The 25,352-nt window shown below is 35.7% G+C and overlaps 1 protein-coding gene across 4 annotated transcripts; it reads right to left on the reverse strand.

The window, feature by feature from the left end:
- Positions 1 to 1,943: 1,943 nt before the first annotated feature.
- LOC104882906 (phosphoglucan phosphatase DSP4, amyloplastic) lies at positions 1,944 to 24,446 on the reverse strand. Of its 4 annotated transcripts, XR_008967272.1 has the most exons (15): positions 24,277 to 24,446; positions 24,098 to 24,167; positions 23,905 to 23,955; positions 22,648 to 22,747; positions 22,315 to 22,391; positions 22,163 to 22,239; positions 21,949 to 22,029; positions 18,632 to 18,764; positions 10,384 to 10,443; positions 5,266 to 5,322; positions 4,288 to 4,383; positions 3,755 to 3,797; positions 3,165 to 3,287; positions 2,997 to 3,056; positions 2,707 to 2,739 (listed from the first exon to the last, which is right to left on the reverse strand). XR_008967272.1 is itself a non-coding variant. In XM_010667322.4 (14 exons), the coding sequence occupies exons 1-14, from the start codon at positions 24,300 to 24,302 to the stop codon at positions 2,208 to 2,210; spliced, it is 1,128 nt and encodes a 375-aa protein (XP_010665624.1). In that variant the 5' UTR covers positions 24,303 to 24,436; the 3' UTR covers positions 1,944 to 2,207. The 4 variants fall into 4 exon arrangements, 3 of the variants coding, with proteins under 3 accessions (XP_010665624.1, XP_048490859.1, XP_048490856.1); XM_010667322.4 differs by lacking the exons at positions 3,165 to 3,287; positions 3,755 to 3,797 and adding an exon at positions 1,944 to 2,339 and having other exon boundaries at positions 2,632 to 2,739; positions 24,277 to 24,436; XM_048634902.1 differs by lacking the exons at positions 3,165 to 3,287; positions 3,755 to 3,797; positions 4,288 to 4,383 and adding an exon at positions 1,944 to 2,339 and having other exon boundaries at positions 2,632 to 2,739; positions 24,277 to 24,436.
- Between the last annotated feature and the right edge of the window lie 906 nt (positions 24,447 to 25,352).

Raw genomic sequence — 25,352 nt, forward strand, 5'->3', positions numbered from 1 at the left:
AGTTTATCGATTTACATTGATACACTCATTCCAATAACAACATGTTTCAATGTAAGTAAACGTTTTGAGTTTCAATTACTTTACCGTCTTACATTGATACATTAATCTAATCTATTATCAATTGCAATTTCTTTTAGTTTGGCTAAGATACATGAGTTTCAAATTGAATATAACTTGTTAATGATTAACTTAAATGGAGTATTGTTATCTTGATTTCACTTATCGATTCACCTAGATACCTTGAGCTAATCCACTATTAACTTATTTTACGCCGATTATAAGCTTTCAGTTTTCAAATGCATAAAACTTAATGACTAATATAATTATATTAATCCATTGAACTAATAAAGAGTAAGACATTAATATAATTAGCTTTTTGAAAATGTCTAACTCGTCTTTCAGGGAAGTTTATAAGAATTTATATTGATATTAGACGTCCTTTTTAACCAAATATGATATGATTTGCATACAACTAAGAGTTTGAATATCGACTTATATATAAATTTGTCTTATTCCAAATTATTGAATATATCGGTAATAAAATACACATTTACCGATGTCATTTTCATACACGTTTTTATGAAGTACAACTATTTTTTTCGAGGTAATTGCGGAAGTGCCGCCTACACTTTTTTGTTGCATTAATATTTAACCAGACCCGAAAAAACACTTGGCCAAAACCCAACATGAAGTTCAAAATTTGCCGAACAAATACAAGAATGTGATTGACTTCTTCCCGAACCGATGCGATTATTGTTGAACTTATGTGATTTTTGTCACTAACTGAAATGAACTGAAACAAAACTAAAAAGAACCGCAACATATTTTAACTGCCATGGATTCAACTGTTGGTTGGTTTAACTGTTTGGATAAAGCTGGTTTAAACTACAATTGACTTGAGCTAAAAATGGAAAGGAAAAAACTAAATTAAACTGAAGTGAAAAGTTTGTTAACTGAACTGAACTGCTAATTATTTTAACTAGTACAAACTGAACTGATATGAACTAAACTGTTTGGTTATAACCATAACTAAACTGTTGAACTGAATTGACACCTCTAGATGGAGGTATGTAAAAGTAAGCTTGGTGGTGGTGTTAATGGTGGAGAAGAAAGATGAGGATAAGGGTAATTTACTAATTAAGGTTTAGTGGATTAATTAGGAATTAATGACTAATAGAGTTAACGATAGTTAGTCATTAAGGGCATTCTGTGAATATTCTGAAAATTGGGGGATGATGAATTTTGAAATTTGTTGGGGTATATGGTGCAAAAAAAAACATTGTCGGTGGTATATGGTGAAAAAACTGCTATAAATTTTACCAATTAACTCAAGAAAAATTGACATAGCTTTTGTATTTTCTACATTCCTGCAAATATCATCCAATCATTATCACAGTTCAATTCTTCTAAATTTTACCAACTCGCTCAAGAAAATTCCTAAAACTAATTCAAACATATATTTCTATATTGCATAACTTTCACAAATTCCTTACCTCAAATTTCGGAATATTACAATCATATCTCATTTTTGTTGAAAAAGGGATACGTTATTCGAGCTCTCATCAACTGAAAATGACCCATTCAAATCTAGGAAATTTTCCATTAAATTCAGTTCTCTCTTCTATAATGTTGGGGAGATGTGCTATAATGGTGCAAATGTTTCCTACTAAAACTCCTTCTACTAGCTAAAGTTCCTCTAAATTCTTCTCCTTTCTTTATAATGTTTGATTGTTTCTCTTCAGTATACTCCCATTCTCAGGTTTTCCCGAAAAACATTATTTCTCTCACTTCAGTACACTGTCACTCTCCTGTTTTCTTTAGGAGATATAAAACCACAAGCCCAGATTTTTGTTCACTGCATAGATTTTTGTTGTGAGCCCCACGTTTTTTTTGGGTGTTGAAGTCTCTTTTGAGTTGGTTGCCATGAGTTTCTCGACAAACTATAACCGAAACCAAAGAATACTTTTGCAATATTACCAAATCTCGTATACAACCTACATTGCATGGGCTAAACATTATACTTTTTTGGTTATCGAAGAGGTTCTATACATGTGATCTAGAGTAAGTAGGGTACAAAACAACTCATTAATTAACATAGATATTGACTCGTATGAACTATGGCTGAATCATGAGGTGCCCAAAAGTTTAATTGTCCTTTTATTTATGTTTTTCACAATCTTTTACAAGACAAACTGAAATAATCAGCATCACTCATGATCCGAGAATTCTTCAAGAAATTGTCGTATTCTAATTCTTTCATTCGTGGTAAGATCGGGAACATCACCGGTCAACCTCTTCCTCATTTGTGCACTTTCACTATTTGGATCATCAGCAATAACCTGCAGATTGTAGTTCGAGGGAAACTGATTTCAAATGTACACAATTGAGGTTCAAGAGAAGAATTATGCACACAGCAAATATATGCCTTCTGGTATTGTCTTAAAACGGTTCACAGTGATGCATATTACTGAGGTATGTGGTACTTTGCTTCGAGTATCAAAACGTATATTCTTACCTGTATCCTCTCTATAAGAATCAAGAAGTACATTATAGTAGGAGTTCAATAGATAAAGACGCATCCAACTCATCTGTACAGCAAGATTCAGAAAATCGTGATGTTTTGAGACTCACCTCAACATAGTTGTTGACATGACCATCATTGTTTGGAGCCGTCATAAGTTCATACTTGTTGCAAGTCCATTCACCATCGGCAACGTACTTGTATTCATAACGTCCTTCCTGTTAAAGGAGATGGTGAGCGTGACAGAGAGATAGAGACCCTATCCATTGATCAAGCATTCAATATATTTTTGGTTGTGAACAACTTTGTCTAGAACTGTATAATCCTAATTAAAACATTCAAATCATTCATGTTAAATTTATATATATCTACCTGGACAATACTTCTAACTCTATGAAGATATGAAGGAAAGTTGGGTGCTCTAAAAACACTGGAGGCAGGGAGCCTCCATTTTGTATAACAATACATGACTTACCGGCAGTTCTCGTTGCAGAATCCATGCATTTTGTTCGGCATCAAATTTCAGTGGAATTTTCTGAGGTTGAAAAAAAACATGTCGATAATGTTTTGTTTAGCATCCAAGATAAGGAATAAATACTCTAAGAATTTAAAAAAAAAAAAGCAATCGCAGGAAAGAGTTTACCACATGCCAAGCAAACCACAGACCGCCCAGATGTAAAGGCTAAGGAGCCGGGGGTTCGAGTCCCTTGCCTAAGACTAAATCTAGATGGGTTCATGAGCTAGCTATAAAGTTTCCTTTTTTCACCTGAAACTTATTAAAATGTATATGAACTTACTTTTAGTATCAAAATCAACTTGTTATCCCTTAGTGTATTTATTTGAACTTATTCCAACTAAGGTGATAAGAACAAAGCCTAATCACAAGAGCAAGGCGTGTTGAAAAAAAGGAGAGAAAAGCCCATGAACATAGCTCATCTTAAAAGCAATTGGAAAGAGGAGAGGTTATACTCTTTATGTTCTTATGTTAACCTTTCAATGTGGTACATCGTACTAACACTTGTACCTAAAAATCTACCCCTCCAGTAGTCAAGTGTAAATCCCAAAATTCCTGCTTGAGAGAAAACAAGCTATAACATTATGCGCAACACAGATGATGTCTATGAAATAGTGCAAAAAGCCAAGCTGAACCATCATCTGATACCAATTGTTATGAGTTAGGATCAATTGTATTTGATTGTGCATAAAGACACCAAAAATAGGAAAAAGAAATACATGATAAAGTATAGAAGATGAGCATCAGCGATTCAATATGTTTCTGGCAATGCAAGGAGAGATTTTCTATTAGCTTTTCACCGGCACCACAAAAGAAGTTAATAACATACTAATAGGTTTTCAGGGAGTCTTATGTTCTCATCTATGGATTCTACTTGACGCATAAAAAACGAGTTACTACAACAACAAATAAAATAAACTCCTCAAACATCTACTTCAGGAGACTAAAAGCAATAATTACAAATACCTCTTCCTAAGCCACTTAGCCAGCATAATGTTTGTCAGAAATCAGAATACTTGCTTGACAGTAACATTTATCTAGGAGCAACGCAACCCATGAATGCATATTTGAACTCATATTAAGTTTAAAACTATATGTTAGATGGAAAAATATTTTACAAGATTGAGCTAGTTGCTGAGGCAAACCACAATCATTGCACAAGAATGGATAAGATATGGCAGAAGAAAGTTTAACTAATCTACATATCATCCAAAAAACAGATTACAACCTTTTTATATTGTTAGTTCGTTACCTGGCCCCATCCAATATCAAGCCCAGCAATTTCAACAAGTGTACAACTTTGGTCGTGCCATTTGAATGTGACTGGCTTCGTCTTTAGACCTGTAAGCTTTAGATGGACAGCAAGACAGAGGAAAACAAAATTGAAGCCAAGACCAGAACTCTCTTCTGAAAATTTAGCCAGTCATTCTCACATCTTCATAGAAAGAAAAATATTGGATTGAGAATTAGATGAGGTGTAATATTGGACGCTAAAGTAGGTCACTGGCATTCTAGGGTAGCACCTCTAAAAACTAAAATGAAGACAATGCTAAGATGAATTCTTTGCAATCTATGTGTGACTACCTTGGGATTTTCATGGGATGCAGGGGTGGGGTGGGGGAATGTAGTGGTGGGGGCAAAAGTGGATGAGGGGTGGTGATTATGGAGGAAGAAAAAGTAAAGGAGGGAGAAAAAAAGAAAATATCGTATAAATACGGACAATATACAGTAAATACAGACGACATATAACATTACAGGAATACCAAGGACCCTTGGGTCCAATGGTATGGCTTCTTATCTCTCACATGAGAGACCAAGGTTCAAATCTTGGTGTAAGGAAAAATTTCAATATTGTTTTGGGTTGGGGGGGGGGGGGGTTTCGGCTTGTTGGGCCTTTGGGTGAGTGTCCTGTGCGAGGGCAATCCATAGAAAATTCATCTTACCATGGGGTACCCGAAAGGGGGACCCCAAAAAGAAAAACATTACAGGAATACAATCGAGTGAACATTAAGGTTCTAGGTCATCAGTCATGTATATAATTAGTTAGGATTATACTTAGCATAAATATGAGAGAAAGGCAATATGAAAATAAAAGGAAATGTGACGGGTATCTGCATTCCTGGAGGACTTTGAAAGGGAAAAAATATTATGCCAGCTCTATTATAGGCTAAACAACAACATAGAGAAATAACTGATATGATAAAGTCTGCAAATAAAAAAAAAAACTCACAATGTCAGCTGTTGCACTTTTGATAGCATCCAATTTCGGGAAGCAAGAACGTTTTCCCTGCAAGTAAAGGTCATCAACAAGAAATGAATTTAGCTCCTCTACAAAGATATTTTTAGTCAACCCAAAGAATAAATCACCCATCTTGTGTGGCATAAAATAACAGGGCATCCATGCACAGAAGCCGGAATGTCACTCTTGGCAGCTTAATTATAGCCGGAAAAATAGACCCGTACCCGTTGACCTGACCCGAGACCCGTTTTTCACCCGAAAATAATGACCCGAAATGGAACTGAAATCCGAAATAACCCAACCCGAAAGTAAATAGACCTGAATATAACCCGACCCCGAATGACCCGACCCGAATTTGACCCGATAATGATGACCCGACCCCGACCCGACCCGACCGGAAAAGTTGTCATATTAGTTATTTTTTAAACAAATATAAGGAAAAAATTGTCATGAAATACTATATATGACTTAGCCACTTCCCCATTAGTCATTTCACTTAATTTTATTAGTCTTATATGTGTTTCATTTATTTGCTAGATTAAAAACCCGATTTAACCCGACCAAACCTTACCCAACCCGATGTGACCCGAAATTTAATGGACCCGAGATTGACCCGTACCCGAACATAACTCGAACACAAAATTGTCCCGATTATGACCAGACCCGTAATGACCTCGTATGACCCGTTTACCATCTCTAAGCTTAATTGACAAATTAGGGAAGAATTTTAATTAAACAAGGAGTAATAAGTGCAATAACTAGATACCAGAATACTTGATCAAAAAGAACTACAATTATGCACGACATTACAAAGGGACACACCAAAGAATGCCTCACGAATATGAGCTCAAAGAGAAGCTAAATTGGGAGCAAAGAAGACACCAGGTCTTTGAAAATGTTATCGATCCTTTCCAACAAAAGTACCCATGTGGCCATGTAATAGCGAAAAAAAGCAGCTTGTCACAATTTTGTGCCTCTCCTGTCTCCAAACCTGAACCTCTAGATGACCAAAGTGAGACCCCCCAGCAAATCCCAGGCAAAGCCTTCATAGTGCTGCCCCTCACATTTTTTTCATTTTTTGCATATTTTAACTCGTAAGTGTACCGAGCGATGCCACGGCTTGTTACTTCTTATAACTTTTTGTCAAGTGAGGAAAAATTGACGTAATGGCATGGTAAGTAACTGAATTTCATGATTTGTGAAAAATAAACCCTTAAAATTTTGGGATGAAAGCAATAGCTTAATATTTTCTACAAGGAATTGGAGTAAGAGTTTATGTCTGTTGAACCCTAGTTTTGATGATGATAAAGGAACAAAGATACAAACTAAGTATTGAACTAAAAAGTTGTTATGTGAATGGATTTTACAAGGTATCAATGGAAGGAGCAAAGAGAATACTAAGTCAAAGAAGAAATCAAGTTTGGATTTTAAATACTAAGTAAAGATGCTCAAAGAATTGGTACTGGAGAAGCATTGGAACAAGAAGACTAAAGCAAGGTTTTATGTTTCCAGTTCCAATGTAAAGGAACGAGTAAGAATTGGTAAGTAACTACGACAAATTAGAATGAGAATGAACATATGTTCCTTTGTAAGGAGCAGATGTACTGGCACTGTCATATTAAGTTAAAGGAACTAATTATTAAAAGGAACTTAGATATAGGATGAAGCACGGTTAATAATGTCGTTTGAGTGATTAATGCCTAGATTCTAGGAAATCGTTTTGTTTTAAGTAAAAATCTGATTTTAAGGAATATTTTTTTAAGGAAAAGATTTTATTTTTATAAGATAATGAAAATCCTTTTTGGTTTTTAGGAAATTATTTTTAAAGACAATATTTTGGTAAAAGGATTTTATTTTGATTTTACTAATTAAAATATTTTTAAATTAAATCAGGTTTTTGATTTACTGCTTAAGTGGTTGCTAAAATTACGGAAGCAGTAATATTTCCATCTCCTACATTTAACAGAGATCATGGGAAAATGTTTTTACCACTAATACATAATTTATCCCACGTTCTAAGTAATCACTGCTATAAATACTAATGTCTAATTAAGTCCCAATTTGTGTCTGACCAAGTGATTTAGTGAGTTTAACTAAGTAAAGTGTCAATGCTTTCATTCTCTCATAAAAGTCATTTGTTCTTCACCTTCTTACTCTATTCCACTAAGCTATTATTGATCATTGTAATTTTGGTTTTCGGATAAGGAAACTTTGAGTGAAGCTCTGTAAGAGAGAAGCTTTGAGTAAAGCGGGTTAAAGTGAAAAAACTTAAAGTGAAGTTGAGGAGAACATCAGTTAAAGGAATAGTTGTTCAGGAACTTGAGTTTAGGACTCAAGGTGTGGTCCATGAGTAGAATTAGGTTGTAATAAAGTTGTTTGGGCTAATTAGTGAAAGTGTTGAGTTTAAAATCCCTAGAGGTCGAGGTTGTTTCTTCTTGTTGGGTCTAAGAAATTTTTCCTCGTAAAAATTCTTTGTGTTCCTTTAACTTGTTTCTTTGTTTATGTTATATAATTCCGCAAAAAGTTAAGTTTATTTCTACAAATACAATTCACCCCCCCTCTCTTGTATTGTTAGTGAAATAACAATGTCTATAATAGTCTTTTGTTATTATCATAAAAAGCTTGGGTATCTAACTACTTGTGCAAATATTTTAATGAGATCTAATTATAAGACCTTGTGATATTTTATTTTGAAATACTAAACAATGGTGTTATAGTGGATTAATGGTTAAGACTTTCACTTTTCGTTTCAAAGGTCACGTGTTCGATACCTTGTACAACATTAAATTTTCAATATTTTCAATTGAAGGTTTTACTTGAAAATAAATCATTTAAATTAGATTCTTAGAGAGTGCCACGTGGCACATAGTTCGAAAATGCGATTTCGGTTGCGGAGGAACTAAACGGATACGCTAATAACGGACTGTGATGCAGTTGTCGCGGATGAATATGAAATTAAACACTTTTTAGGCTTTTTTATATTTTTTAAATGGTTGGGCACCAATATTTAATTACATATTTAATATTTCCTAGTCATCATTTCTTCAACCTTTCCTGATTTAAATTTCGCAATATATAGGGTGAAAACGGGAAAAGAAAAATAAAATCCAAATTTACTGTTTGTTAGTTACCCTAAAAAATGCACTAAAGAGTTAGAGAGAAAACAATTAAAGTGGGTCCCAGAAAAAATGTAGCAAACAGGAGAGAGAAAGAGTTGTATAATGTAGTAGTGCTGCATAGTGATACAAGGAACGCGGGACGTAGCCGCTTTCTCTGATCCGGGTCGTTCGTTCCCGATCGTGGAACAAACGCGACCTAGATCGCTCAGAGTCGCGCATCAGAACGGTGATGGCCGCGTTCCGATTCTTGAGGCCATCGCCGATAGAATTTCGTTGGTGTAAAGGTCGCCGGCTACTTTTCCGGCCATTGTAAATAGAAGAGAGAAGTAGCAAAGAGAGAGAATATGGAAACGAAGAGAGAGAATAGAGAAGTATTGAAGTAGTTACCTTTTCTTTTAGAAAGATAATTATTTGAGTTGTGATATTGTAAACTTTCTTTTTTCTTTATTAAAAAAATGTAGTAGAGCTATATAGTGTATGCACCTTTCTTTCTCTTAAAATATCATTCATCATAAATCAAAAGTCACGTGGACTTATTTGTATTGAGGTTATTCAAATTTTTAGTTCTTTCTATTCTTTTTTTTTTTTTTGGCAGTATATTCTATCTACTTATTAACACTTATGTTCAACTAAATACTTCTAAAATTTTAAATCAGATAAAAGGTTTTAATGGACATTGGTAAACAATCATTAAGTGTCCTTTTTGATAAGTATCCTTCTTTTTATACCGTATTATTTTTTTAATAAGTACACTTCTTTTTAATAAGGTTTTAATAAGTATCCTTCTTTTTATACTGTATTATTCAAAACCTCTTATCTGATTCAAAAAATTTAAAATTATTTAGTTGAACAGAAGTGTTAATAAGTAGATAGAATATACCGCAAAAAAAAAAAAAAAAGAGTAGAAAGGTTTAAAATTTTGAAAAACCTCAATACAAAATAAGTCCAGGTGACTTTTGATTTATGATGGATGAGATTTTAAGAGAGAAAAAGAGGTGTATACATTTTTTTTTATTATTTATTAGGAAATTAAGTCAGCCCAAGAACTAACCCCTACAAGGCTACTAGCCTGTAGGAAACACCAACACATTGGCTAATAAGGCATGCATAGCATGCTAAGGAAATACCCCAACATAATTCTTGAGGTAAGGATGGAACCCCTAACCTCAGGGGCCAAGGGGGAGCGCTCTACCCACTTGAGCTAACTCCTATCCTTAGAGGTGTATACACTATACAGCTCTACTACATTTTTTTTAATAAAGAAAACAGAAAGTTGTATACAGCTGTAGGATGTAGCTGCTTACAATATCACAACTCAAATAATTATCTTTCTAAAAGAAAAAGTAACTACTTCAGTACTGTTCTCTCTCTTCATCTTACATATCTCTCTTCTTGTTCAATATTCTCTCACTTCTCTCTTCTATCTACAGTGGCCGAAGGATCAATCGCCAACCTTTACACCAACGAAATTATGTCGGTGTGGGCCTCAAGAATCGGAACGCAGTCATCACCAATCTGATGTACGACTCTGAGCGATCTGGGTCGCGTTTGCTCCGCGATCGGGAACGAACAACCCAGATCGGAAAAAGCGGCTACATCCCGCGTTCCTTGTATCACTGCTCAGAACTACCTAATAATATTAAGCATCTAGTAACGGATGAATATATTTCCAAAATTCCAACTTTTGTTGAGCATTTAGGTATTTGTGTAGAATTCATAGGGTTATTATTGTGTTGTTTAAGTATTTGTGTAGGATTTGATTAACAGGATGCTTGGTCCTCTGATCCAAAACGTAGGACTCTAATCCTATTGGAATTATATGGTTTACCATTAATGCTTGCTTCTAGAATATAGAATACTTTTAGCAATTTTATACATCTAAAGCACAATAACATGTATCACCTTCATGAATGCAGGGTGTAAAATCAAGCAATTGCATAGAAAAAAGAACCATACAGCACATATAAAGAATTGGACAGAATGCACATACCAGCAGTAATCTGTGGGCGTCATTTAGCCTATATCCTTGGATCCAATACATGTAGGCCAGCTGCAATTCAATCATTGATTTAGATTATAAGAATATTAGTTCAACAGAAGCCAGTTCAGTCATGAAAGGAGCACAAACTTAAGATTAGGATGTGATAAGCAAGTAAATGCGTCTCTGATTTTGAGGTGAGGTACAAACTTAACACAACAATAAGAAACTATGATCTGTCTGCAAAACGTATTAGTATATTGCACAGCATGCTTACTTTTGAGGCTTCGGATTCCTTGACTACCCCTATGTCAATCTGGGTTTGGGAATGTTTTTAGGGATAGTTTAACTGTTTTGCGAATAATTAACTGTCTGTTTGGAGTCTTAGTTTTTCCCTCACATTGTATTCACCTTCCATCCTTCCACTCCCTCTCTCTATTTTGGGTTCAAAATATATCCATTTCTCTCTCTCTCTCCCTCTCACGCACTCATTAACTTGAGTCATTCCAGTAAACTAGAGAGAAAAAAGATTTGACAAAAATGAAGGAAAATAATTTCTAAAAAGTTACCCACGGAGGGTCACCCACAAGAAAGAAGGCAAAAAAGAAAGAAAAAATATATAGATATATGACACTGCGAGAGATCCTACATAGAGAATGTATCCGGGATGCCAAATCCCCATTTTGTGATGTGGGGTACTGGCAATTGATAGCTTTAGACCTAAAGCTTTTATGATAAAAGAAATAGCTTTAGTATATTAAACAATAGCGGGATATTTGTTGCAAAAACAACAAACTATTCAAAATTGAAATAAAGAAAAACCACAAAAATGGCAACCTTTCCTACCACCACACCTTCACCTAGAAGAAAGAATGCAGGGGCCTAGGGGGTTAGCTTCGTTGAAAAACCTAAGCTCTTTATTTAGCCATCAATTACAGAGTAAACTAAATATATTCTTCTAAAGCCGTGTTCCTCTGACCTTCAGGCAACATCATATGAGTCCATACCAGAAAAATCCCATTTGTATACAAAGAAAATTTCTTGACACGTTTTATCCTGAAAATTAAGTCTCAAAAGTTTGTTTTCAAAAAAGGAGGAAAAACACACAAACAGATGCAAAGATGTACGTACTAACCTAATGTTCAACACAGATATCAGATATCCTCTGGCAGATACAATCCAGTTTGCTAACATAATTGATTTTATTTTTTTTTAAAGAAGTTAAAAGAACAAGCTCAGAGGAGTGAACTTGTGGAAGTAACAGAGAGTGAAGAAAGTTAGGGACAACATTTTAAGATACATACCAGATACAACTACTGGAATAATTGAATGCTGTCATGCACTGATGGTCCTGATAAACCAGCAGTACACTTTGCCACTTCTTAGTTATGGCGGTTCATGCAGATAAGTACTTGAAAGAATTGATTTTCCTTAATCATTCCATAACAGTCAGTGTACAAGATAACAAAGGGTAGTTCTACAAAGTAGGAAACCAATCCTAGCCTACCAAATATACAGGAGATAATCAAGAATTATGAATCCTTGAGTTATTTACAGAATAAGGAGAGCCCTTGCAAGACTCCGATAGTGAAAGGGATCCTCATAAGGTGTGTCTGAATTAGCACTTATTTTGGGCTTTGTATCCACAGTGCCAGGAGTAGGGGACGGTTTACAAGAAGACATATCAGCACGTTCAATAATCTCAAAAACGTACTTACATTGAGACAGAAACAATTCACCTACATGGCGAGTCACTGCAATACCCAAAAAATAACTTAAAGACCCAAGGTCTTTCATAGCAAACTCCGAACTAAGACGAGCCATGACAGACGTACGCAATGTATGAGATGAATCAGTTAAAATGATGTCATCAACATATAATAAGAGATATGCTATATCAGAACCATGCCGATAGATAAACAGTGACTGATCAGATTTACTATGTGTAAATTCAATAATGGAAACAAAATATGCAAACCGCATATACCAGGCCCGGGAAGCCTGCTTTAGGCCATATAAAGACTTCTTCAAGCGACAAACATGGGTAGGGCGAGCAGGATCCCAAAACCCAAGAGGTTAATGCTTGTAGACAGTTTCTTTGATATCCTCATAAGAAAGCATTCTTCACATCAAGCTTGTGAATAGGCCAAGATTTAGATAAAGTCATGCTCAGAACAGTGCGTATAGTAGTCGGTTTGAAAACGACACTGAAATTCTCACCAAAATCAATGCCAACGTGAGCCGAGGAGATGAAATAAGGTAAGGAGAGGAAGTGGGCTGGTGCGGGTGAGGGACAAGGGAAAAGGAGGGCTGCCAGAGTGCTGGGCTGGATGGTAGGTGGGCTTGGCTGGTTGGCACGGCTGGCAGGAGGGGAGGGCTGCCAGCATGTAGCCATGTACTGGAGGAGAGTTAGGCGTGGGCTGGTTAGCATGGCTAGCACGAGGGGAAACCAACAACGGGCCAGCGTTGGGCGTGTGAAGGGAGGATGGCCTAGGCCTGTGTTGGTATTAGATCAGCGCAGGAGAGGTAGTCGGGACTGCGATGGCAGGGCTAGAGATGAGGGAACGGGTCCAAGGGATTTTTGGGGTGGGATAATAGGAGGGTGGTATTGGGCCAATGTGTAAAGGATGGCAGGAGGAATATCATCATCCAAAAAACCATAAGCATGTGTAGGAGTATGGATAGTGGAGAAAGGAAATGTAGAATCATCAAAAATAACATGGCGGCAAATGAGAATTTTCTAGAAGGACGAGTCATAGCATTTATATCCACGGTGATTAGAAGGTTACCTTAAAAAGACACGGGGAGTAGATAGGGGGAGTAGATAGAGCTTGAAGCTTATGTATGGTAGTGGAGGGAAATAAAGAATAACACACACCCAAAAACCCGAAGATGAGAATAAGATGGATTCTGTTAATAAAGAATTTTGTGAGGAGTACGATAAGCTAAACCCATGTTTGGAAGAATGTGATGTGGATTTTCTTTGGTTCGACTCGATCATTTGTATGTTTATAAAACTCGACTTGTTTATAGTATTATTATGGACGGAATTTGTAACAAAGGATATGAACAATTCAACTATCTCGGTTAAAATGAGCTAGGTTTGAAGAATAAAGCTATCTCGGCTACTTCAACGATGTTATTTTGCTATCTCGGCAAAAACAACGATAATTCACAAGGAATAATTTCAACTAAAAAACAACTCTGATTTTATTAATGAATTCAAAGGCCTTTTATAGGCGTGCAAACAAAGCAAAACAAAGCAACCCTAGTCCTACTAAGGCTAGGAAACTAAGAACAAGTTAACAAAGAATTAACACACTCCTAATCCAAGTAGATTAAGCTCAAATTGGCGCCTACTAACTAGACTCCTATTACTATCATAACTCTACTCCAATTAGAATCCTAATCCAACTAAGATTTGGATTTCTAACTCAACTAGAATTACAAACAAACTAAAGCTTTAAGACTTCTAACAGATTTAGGATATCTAATCCTATTAGGATTAGGATTCAAGAGTCCTAATCCTACTAGAATTAGGAAAACAAACAAATCCTAACAGAATTAGGACTTGTTTTAAGGAAGCCATCCATGTCCAAATCAGAATGTTGAGGAGGTAGGTAGCCATTTGAAGTGCATGATGCCAAAAGGATGGGAGAATTGAAGCATAAGTAAGAAGAGTGCGAATAATGTTGTTAATGGTTCGAATTTTCCATTCGACTTTGCCATTTTGAGATGAAGAGTAAGGATTTGTTACAAAATTCCCGCAAAGGTGCATTATCAAATTCCCACCTATTGTCACATTGGAGATTTTTTATGTACGTTCAAATTGAGTGTGGATAAAGGAATGAAAAGAAAGAAAATTGGAATACACTTGAGATTTCTTAGCAATAGGAAAATTCTACACATAATTAGAAAAATCATCCAATAAAACAAGATAGTATCTAAAACAAGTGAAGTCCAAAGATCAGCATGGATAATATCAAAGGCATAAATGTGCATGAATTAGAAGCAAGAAATGGCAAGTTTTCTAAGAGGACATGAATGACAATTATATGAGCTATGAGTTTGATTACATTCAATCATTATATTTATCCTAAGAGAATCTAGACAGGATCTCCAGGATGTCCCAAACACTCATGCCATAATGAGGAGGCTAAAGCGACAAAAGCAAGCTGGTGGTGATGAAGTGATGGTGGTAGAAAGAGGATAGAGATCTCCTAGCTCTCACATCTCATAAGACGCCTCCCCGTTTGAAAATCCTTCACAAAAAACCCAAAAGGATCACATTCCACAAAGTAATAGGTTGTAAATTTTGCGAACTGAAAATTAAGTTTTCATTAGTTGGGGAGCATGAATAACATTTTTGAGGTTTAAGGAGGAAAGGGGGAAGGTAAGTGAGTGTCTCCATGACCATGAATAGGAATAGAACTACCCTTACTAACAATTATACCACGAGATCTGCTCATATTAACATAGGACGAGAGAGTACCTGGATTCGAAGTCATGTGAGAAGTGGCACCCGTGTCTGTATACCAATTGGGGCAAAGTGGAGTGAGCCCAAGAGTGTACATGGCAGCTTCGATGTTGGTTGGGTTTGGAGAAGAGGAAACCGAGCATGTTGATGCGGTGTAAGCTTGGGTGTGCGGCTGTCGCTGTTGTTTGGGCATAACAACCTGGTGGGCCATAAGAGGAGGCGTGGGCTAGTCTGGCCCAAGGGAGGAGAGGGTGGGATAGCTCGGGGGTCCCAAAGACGAGGGCCACGCTGCTGGAGGAATGTGCAGCCCTGCCTAGCTGTCGGTTCACCTATGGCTTGGCCGCGACCACAACAATTGCCACCACCCCCGTTGGAATATCGACCGCCCTTGTCTTCCACCACCACCGCCACGATTTTTATTGCCTCCATTATGGCGGTTTTTGTGATGATTTTTCGCACCTCGTGAATTGTGACGAGGTTGAGGAGAATCATGGGGTGATTCGTCAAATTCATGCACCACCATGGCAGCGCCGGTAGTGTGCTTTTTGGTGAGGCCCGCCTCCTCAAGGGTAAGCATGCAACGGACTTGGTAAAAAGGAAGAAGAAGATCAATTTGGCGTATGAGAGTGGCAACTTGATTATAGGAATCCGTGAGACCGGAAACCATTTGAAGAACAATAAAGTTATTAGATGCCAGCGCTCCTACATTTTTTAGTTGATCGGCTAGTATCTTGAGATGTTGGCAATATGCAGAAGTATTTGGAAAATCCTCCATATGAGTATTAGAGAATTCTTGTTCAAGATTAACAACACGAAAATTCTTGTTGTCTTGAAAAATATCGCTCAAACGATTCTAAGCCTCTATAGTCGTTGAGTCTGGCTCAATAATTTTATGTAGGAGATCATCGGAAATAGTTGCATAGATCCATTGAAGAACTGTAGCATCAAGAGTGGACCATTGCTTTTTTCATCATCCGTCGATGGGACCAACTCCATCCTTTTTTGCGGTGGAATAATATGGTGGATCACTTTGTGAGAACGAGCATGAATTTTGAACAACTCCGCCCACGTAGAATATTGGACGTTTTCCATGGCTAGGGTGACAAGGATATGGTTTCAAATATTCGAAACACAAAGAGCAGGATGAAAAGATGATTTTTCAGCCATGAGGAGAAGGAAGAAAGTACGGCCGAGATGAGAAGGAGGCCGGAAATAATGGTGGGCGAGCGCTGCGGAAGAGAGGAAGAGAGAGAGAAGGAAGAATCGCCCCTAGGAATAATCTGATACCATGAAAGAATTGATTTTCCTTAATCATTTCATAACACTTAGTGTACAAGATATACAATGGGTACAAAATAGGAAACTAATCCTAGCCTACCAAATATACAGGAGATAATCAAGGATTATGAATCCTTGAGTTATTTAGAGAATAAGGAATATTCAACATTAATATTACATTATTCTAACAGTATTGTTGTATAAAAAACCTTTTATTTATATTCTTGTAAATGAATAATTGTGAGCTCAAAATATTGAGTACCATTGTGAGCATCTAAGATTTTCACCTACAATTTTAATTTTTGAAAAAGAGTTGCCAACTTTTTTTTTAATGGAAAACTCACAAACCACAAGAAGAAATTCTAGGTTTGGGGGTAAGGTTAGAAATTAGGTCACGAACTGTATTTGCCCATAAAATTGGTCTCTGCTAGATTTAATCACATATTAAATTGCAAATAAAAAAATTAACACGCAAATTAATTAACTGCAACCTAAAAAGAAGAAGATAATGCTAAGTCGGTTTTTAAAAGGCGTTCCTAAACAAAGAACGGTGCCATGTGTAACTCTTTTACGATGTTTTACTCCATGTATCTACATACAATAAAAAAATTAGTAAATGCATTGGATAAGGTTCGATCCCGCGACTTCAATCTTATATACTAAACTTAACCACTAAACCAAGTTATATTTAGAGTAAAATATTAATAAATGAAAAATGTAAGTACCCAAGGAGTAACCTGGGACTAAAACTAGTTAAAGACATCATTTTTAGTGACCACTTCCACAATTAGTTTATTGGAATTGGAAAACTAGCAGGTTGTCCAAATTATTAAAGTTAGTAATGATAAGACATTATAGGTCTGATTTAGCAATACCTAAAAGTGGTTAACAATGCGATCGAAGATAACTATAAATAATAAAGACATACACAAAAATTAAATGTTTGCAAAGAAAAGGAATCATGATATCCAAAACCATATGCAAGTCACGATGTTATGAACTAGCATAACTTGGATTGATTAAGGACAAGATTTAACAAGTAAAATCAAAGTTGGATTCATAATTTTTTGGGAAATTGATGATAGAAGGATAAAATCAAGCTTTAGAGAGGCTTGCTCTCTCCCAAAAGAACTCTTAAAAGTTCACTAAAAACACTCATCAAAATTCAGCATATCTTTCCCTTTCTCTATACCCCTATATATAGAGTATTTCCCTGAATAACCTACCTAGCTTATTCTTCAAGCTACTAATCAAGATAATACCTAAATTACCCTCCCCCTAATATCAGTTCATTAGACATGAGTGTGTTTAAAATCTACATCGTAAGAAACAACACAGTAGTAATAAAATAAAATAAAAGGTACCCTTAGAATTTAGAGCTTTCGCCTGGGCTTTATTTCTGAACGGATCTTAGATCAAATATTCGAGATCCTTGAAATTTTCTTTTAATCAGGTTCTATTGAAGAGTAGTCTTTGATTTTTTTTTTTAAAGGATGGCTACTGGTTTCGTACAATATGACTTAGTTTGTAATTTGCAAAGTGCTTTGCTGTTTTTTTAAATGCTTCCCAAAAAGATTTGTAGCTATAGGTTATGATTATTTTTTTGGTTGCGAAATCTTGTGCGATAACTGAGTTGCTTTGTTTAATTAAGTTGCAAAGTGTGGTATTGGTATTGTGTTGTGCTGCAGTCTGCAGGCCTATTGGTTTTATGAAGGTTTTAGAAGAAATTAAAGGATTAAATGTTGTATTTTTGTGAACTTGCCATAGTGTATCCCCCCCCCCCCCTCTCCCGATCAATGTAATCCAACCCTTTTTATAAGAAAATAATCCAAGTCATTACAAGACACAATTTTGCTGAAATTTAATCAATTTGGAAAGATTTTGGCTATCTCTGAAACACATTTTATCTAAATTACGAGATATTGATGATTTTAAATATAATTTGATTGAAAATATTTTAGAATCAGAATTTTTGAAGGCTAAAAAAATATGGGTTTTTAACACATTTTCGAAAATGGACTATAATATGGAATGGAAAATCAATTCTAGGTGCGTTCTTTATTCTTTCTTCGATCTGGACCAATTAGACAGAGGTATTAGTCATCATCGGGTATTCACGCAGGGACGAAGAAAGAGACAAAGTTATGTATCTACAACCATGATGAACCCTTAATTGATAAGCATAGGACTCTAAAATTGACACTAAGAGAAGTTAGTAGCCGCCACCATTTTACCCTTAATTGACAACATGATGACTCATTTACGGTCAAATTAGATCCTCCAAGAAAGGAAATGTTCAAATTATTCTGCAATAGATGGAAAAATAAGATGTTCAAACTATTTTGGGATGGAGGGATGGTAAGATATCATCATAAGCATTTCAACCTTCAGATATAGCAAGATTTTCCAGCAGTAACTCTAGGCGGAGAACAAAAGAGGTTGGAAGAGAAACAGAAGTACTGAACAAAAGTAGACATGGAGGAGCAGAAGTTTCAGAGAGCATACAGCAACAGCAGGAGCTCTCCCCATTCCAGCAGTACAATGAATGTAGGCTACGCCTGCATTTCGGTTAACTGCCTTATATAATTTGCTCACGACGGCTGGAAGCCTCGTTCGTAAATCAAACGCATCAAAGTCCCTGTTGCATTTCACTGTTAGTCCAAAATTCGTCAAAAAGAAAAATCATTATGGTAGAACATATGAGATTGCAATAGTAATGCCTTATTTAAATATAGAACCCTAACAAGAGATCAACACCTACAAGAGTATAACTTGCTGGCTGGATTGTCTAGGGAGATCAAGATGAACAGAACACACAACTAATATATATGATGCACAATTACACCTTAGGTAGTCTTCGGAAACTTGTATTTCATTTGAAATTCCGAATTAAAACTAAGCATTTGAAATCCTTGGATTTAAGTTCAATAATGATCCTATTGAGCAAGATAGACACAAAGGAGCGGAACATCCTAGGGCTAGGTTTTAGACCTGATAGAGCTAATATTGGCAATGCAAAGCTCAAAATTGTTATGAGTAGCTTTAGCTGATATGACACTTGACAACAATATATCTATTCCACCCAGAATCATGTGGACAAAAGATTTTAGGAATAATTGATTCTAATAGTACAACTTTTCACCAATTAATTTTGAATAAGTCAACCTTTCAATAATTCTTGAACAATGCAACTTTTTGGGGTATTTGGTTTTAATGGGCTTTGATGTGTAGACAATCAGTTTGTTTGGTAAGCCACATTTCCCAGCTCGTCGATTTTTCCCTTCCCTTGCCTCCATGTCTCTACTTCTATGGCAAAGAGTTAATGTTTAAGACAATTTTAAACCATTTTGACTCACTATAAGTAAATAGAGTATAAAGGCTACATTATTCACGAATAATTGAAAGATTAGTTTATTAAAAAGTAATCAGTGAAAGGTTGTATTATTAGAATCAATTATTCCATGCTGTGAAGTTAACAAATGTGATACTTAGGCATTTAGAATGACACCTAATAGGCCAATACTTTTTAAAATGTAGTTACATATAATAACTTTAAAAGGTAGGGCACTGGTCTTACGATTAACGTGTTATCACCATTCATTTAAAGTACTAATGTATACTTGTTTCAAACATAAATACATAAGCACTAAAAAATTAACAACTAAAGCAAATTTACGTTAACCGGTTACCCTCCCTTCACATCAATTACCAACATAAACTTGTTCCATTTTCACAAGCTGCACTGGAAAAAGCTAACAATTAAGTTAAACTGCTATTTCTATTTGAATGACAATGGAAAATCTAGAAGGGACAAAGGGAGACAAGGGAACACGAAAAAGGGAAAACTCAAAAGGACGTCAAGAAAGAAAGGGAAGATAGAAAACTTAGAGAATATAGAGAGTTTAGAACATGAGAAATATATAGATTTGTGGCATCTACAAGATATATTTCCAGATGTATTCGTAGGGTTATTATGGATGTACAATGCAATTTCGGTAATAATATTTCATTTCAGTTGGAAAATGCAGTCACATGTTTCGGATAGTATAAGTGATCAAGGGGTGGTAGCACAAACCAGGGGAGGAAACTTTGCGCAATGTTCTATTACAGTTAACTGGTGGCTCCGTGATTTGTTATGGATCCCACTTATCCCAGGTAATTCAGTCTTGTGGTTCTTCATTATCTACATATGGTCTCTTTTTCTTAGGTACTCATTTTGTATGGGCTTTTAATTTGATGTTTTTATTTAGTGAGCGTGCTTATTGGCAAGAATTAATTGAATCTATTGTTTGGGCTCATAATAAACTAAAAGTTGTTGTTGCTGCTCAATCTAGAGCCTTGAGCATTTCCATTACAGAACGGTCATGTTGTCGCGGGAACGGGTTGTAACGGTGAAATAAAACGTTTCGCGTTCGACACGGCGTAAATTTTTTAAAAAATTCACATTAATATGTTCTAACCTTATTTGCTTTGTTTTAGTTTATGAAGTATTATTACAACATAATATAATCAAATCTATCATAATATCATGTTTTATTAGCTATATAATTAAATTGTAAAATATTTTTGGCCAATTCATAAAAAGAACGGATGTTACGAGAATAAAAGCGTTCTAACGCGGCGAATTGGCGTTACGGAACGGACTATGGAGCGGGATTTCACGGAACGGCAAATCTAAAATCCGTTACAGAACGGCCGCTCTGTAACGGAACAGGGGAGTTTTAATCCCATGCGTATAGATATACTTAGGACCTGACCTACATAAGCTATGTTGCCGAATACTGTTATAGAGAGTCCACACAAACTTTTCTATCAGCAAATTTTGTAATAAGCAGCATTAATCAAAATACCAGCAAAAGGTTACCCACTTTCGTCAACTGTAGCAACAAAATAGACATTGTGAAAGCACTAACAGGATAATAGGCCCTAATAAATGCACGATGACAATTGGATGCCTAGAACATAAGCACTACTTTAGCAACATAGCGTTTTGTCCATGACTCTAACATCGCAAAGTGTATATAGAAAAGCTGGCTAAAAGCTCCAACAACTGTAAGTGCGTCGCATTATAACCAAATATTGTCCAAGAAATGAACAGAATGAGATTAAAATTTGGAATAATAGTAGGTATAATCTGACCACATTGACCTTACATGCAGAAAGAGAAACCTTGATATATATTAAATGAGTTGGAAAGGAGCAAGACTGCAAGAGTTCTGGAGAGGTCAATAATTTCATGCAAAGGAAGAAAAAGCATAGGTAGCTAAGGTGACTGAGGCAATTCACGGAGATGTATGGTAACCTGGTAAATCCTTAGTTGGGCTGCTAATGATGGTTATCTTAGTTTGTTAGTACACATGTTCACAAATACTCACAGCGGAAGGAAGACTACTTTCCTAATCCTTGCAAGAGAGAAAAGGTCATCGATCTTCCCAAAACCTTGTATATAAGCTGAAGATGATAACCATCCACATATATAAACAAAATTGGCGTTTCAAGCATCCAACACAGGAACATATGAAAAACGGAAAAAATGAAGAGTCGTGTGATATAGCCATAAGTATGGCTTTCTAATGTCTAAGACTCAAGAGACCCAGCAGAAAATAACAATGGATAAATCAATGACCTAATTTCAGCACGGATATGTTCAATATCAATATATGTCTCTGCATACTTCTGAATAGCATTGATATCAACTCCAACACAGGAACATATAAAGAACGGAAAAAGTGAAGAGTTGTGTAATATAGCCATAAGTATGGCTTTCTAATGTCTAAGACTCAAGAGACCCAGCAGAAAATAACAATGGATAAATCAATGACCTAATTTCAGCACGGATATGTTCAATATCAATATATTTCTCTGCATACTTCTGAATAGCATTGATATCAACTCCAAAATATCTAGAATATGTTAAGACATATTTTAAAGCGTCTAACTCAAAGAACATAACCAGGTAACACAAGGATTCACTTTATTACTTGTGTTTAACAAGTTTAAGCCATCAAAGGACTATTAGAGAAAGATAAAGGATACTGAAGATCAGGGTCTTGCTGGAGACAGAAAATAGTTCTAACTCCAATATTTCGAAGCTTGTCAACATCTGCAGGAGTCTGCATTTGAGATAAAGAATTAAAGAAGCCAAATTTTCTGGAACAAGAAAAAAGCACAAGCAGAAGAAAATATACCTGTAGACATGAACCGACTATCAAGTCTGGGCGAATAAAATTATAGTTCATCCCCAATTCATGCCTATAGGTCAGAGCTGTGGATTTAAGAGTTAAAAAAGACAGACAACACTAAACAATTGCCGCAGACAGGGAAAGAGAAAGACTCCTATGTTTATTTTATTTGTTTGATAACATAGATAAAAAGAAGGAAGCATATGGATCTCGAGCAAGCCCTTCAAATACAGCAACTAAAGTCACACAAAAGATACAGAAGCAACTACTGAACTATTCATAGACATTGGATTAGCATATCATCACTAATTACTAGAGCCTAGGGAAGATCAAACTTACAAGCACCCATTGCTTCTGTCATGGTATTACTGTATACGTCTGATATTTGCTCCTCTTCACTTTTACTGATCTCATTACTGGATTGGGAGCCAGAAACTGCCTGTACAGTAGCAAAAAATACTATCGTCTAAATATTAAAGCTCAAATATGTATCACTGATAAAAACTCAACACTCATCCCTGAAATTTTTCACTTCTCATTTTTAACAGAAAATCACGAGAAATCACTTTTAACCAACACACTGAATAGGTAATGCCAGTCAAGACAGGGGACTTGTATCTCCAAGAATGCAAAACACGTGACTACCTAACTTTGGGCACCAACTATAGTCAGAGGTTCAACCTGAATGGTCTGTGCTATCGATATATGAACTTCACTTGGCAAATACCAAAAAAAAGCTCTTTTCAAGCCAGATAACATTAATGTAATTACTTATTATACAGTCTCTCAAGGAGCACCGATTTGAAAATACTTTCTTAAAAATATAAATTATGGGATGTACTGCAATTACCAAAATACAGCCTGAGCCCTGAAGTATAGATGCAAGTCATGCCATAGGTGAAAATGCAAAATGAGGTGCTCCATCCCAAAATTGAATGTCCACTAATTACTTTTCACACACATCAAGAAAATTCAATTTCGTGAGGGAAGATGGGAAGACAAGTGGAGTCGAAAGTTTTATCAGTGGAATTAAATTAAGTAACTTTCAATTTGGACCTGCAGGGGCATAATACAGATATCAGCCTAACAAATTGCTCATCTGGGTCACCTAAATAAACCTAGTTCAATAGCTACTGAACCAGGGCCATAACATATGCTTCTTCTGGGTTTCAATAGCTCGTAAGTGGTCCAACTCTCCTCCCTCTTCTTGAAAACACCAAGCTGAATAACCCATTTTCGTATCTACCATAAAATTGTAAGCATAAACTAGCATAGATGCGTAAAGAAAGCCATTCAACCAGCACAAGCATCATTGATGTGTCTTCCTAAAGCCAATTAGGTCCGTAAAACAAACACCACAGTTCACGAAAGCACAACCTAGACTCCATTGATAAATCCAAACCACGTGGATCACCACCCAACAAGCTAAATGCTGACATTCCTCCCATCTCTTGTAGCACAAAAGCTCAACATCGACTAGACTAATATGCCAGTATTAACAACTTAAACAAATGACGAACTCAAGAATCGATTAATTAAAACCAATAGACATCCAAAATTGAGCTTTGAATATTTTAACTAGTGGTCAATACTAACCTTTATAACCACATTTCGGTGAAAATCCAGATCACTAGCCTTCATCACAGGCTGCATTACCCACCCAGAACCCAAATGATCAAACAAAAACAAGTATGTTGTACCATTAAATTATCCAATAGCATCTAGAAAATTTAGGGGGAAATCAAGAATATTATAATACAATACATTTCTAGTGAAAGAGGAAATATACCAACATATGAACAAAGCTTGAACATTTAGTTTCATGGGATTTGAAGAACTCAAATGGCAATGCGTTAAACCTGATTATTAATTAACACCCAACAAACAAAATCAATACAATTACGAACCCAGCAAAAATAAAACCAAAAAGACCAGTAAAAACACTAACTTAAAGTTGAGAGTAATTACCTGGGGAAATTTTGAAGACAATTCATTGCAGAACTAGAAAGCAAAGACAATTAAAGGAGAAGTGAGAGAAGGGGGTTATTCCGTCAGTCTTTATAAGTAAAAAGAGGAATCTAAAAAAGAAGAGATATTTTAAGTTGGATCTTCATACAACTTCGGACTTTGGTGGGCACAGAATATCTTGCAATTGCATATGATACAAACGGCTATTTCACGCGCGGAGCTGCTAGCTCATGTGTCACACGCTCACACCCGCTCCGACTTCTTTTTCGACAAGCAATAGGGCATTTAAGTAATTCGCCCCAATAGCATATACACATGTCTATAGGATGAAAACTATATACACGATAATATGAAGGATTAGATTATGAATACTCATATCAATACTATAAATATATACCAACATAGATGTACATATATTTATTTGGCTTATTAGTCACTCATGGATATGTGTTCATTTGGCTTGTTAGCCTTGTAGACTTGGCTTGTTAGCCTTGTAGACTTGGCTTGTTAGCCATGTACATTGCATCATGCTATAAGTACAAGTGTGTACAACATCTAGGTGTTGGTAATTCGCTCTCTCGGTTTCTAAACCGATGCTTCATTTTGACTTTAGCATTATTTATACTTCATCCGCTACCAATTACATGCAACAAATACACTTTTACGCATCTCGAGGCATTATTTTGACCATAAATATCTATAATTACATATATTTAAAAATTATAAAATTACATTTTATGAAATTATGTCACGAGACGAATCTAGCAAGATCACACTTGACTATGTTTTTCATTATGTATAAATCACGATTCTTAGTCAAAGTGAAAAGTGTGATTATGAAAAGGTGCATTTGTTGTATTTACTTCGAAACGGAGGAAGTATATTTTATTTTGATCATATTTTTTTTCATATATATAACCTAATGTTCATATATATAACCTAATGTTCTATTTGTTTAACCTTGACAAGTTGGGGGAGTAAATGAGATATTGACTTATTAAGGGTGAGAATTGAACTCATGACCTCTTGGAATTGAGAGAGACATTTTAACCACTAAATTATACCTCACTTTCATA

Source organism: Beta vulgaris, chromosome 8 (genome assembly GCF_026745355.1).
Source record: "Beta vulgaris subsp. vulgaris cultivar EL10 chromosome 8, EL10.2, whole genome shotgun sequence".
NCBI classification, from domain to species: domain Eukaryota; kingdom Viridiplantae; phylum Streptophyta; class Magnoliopsida; order Caryophyllales; family Amaranthaceae; genus Beta; species Beta vulgaris.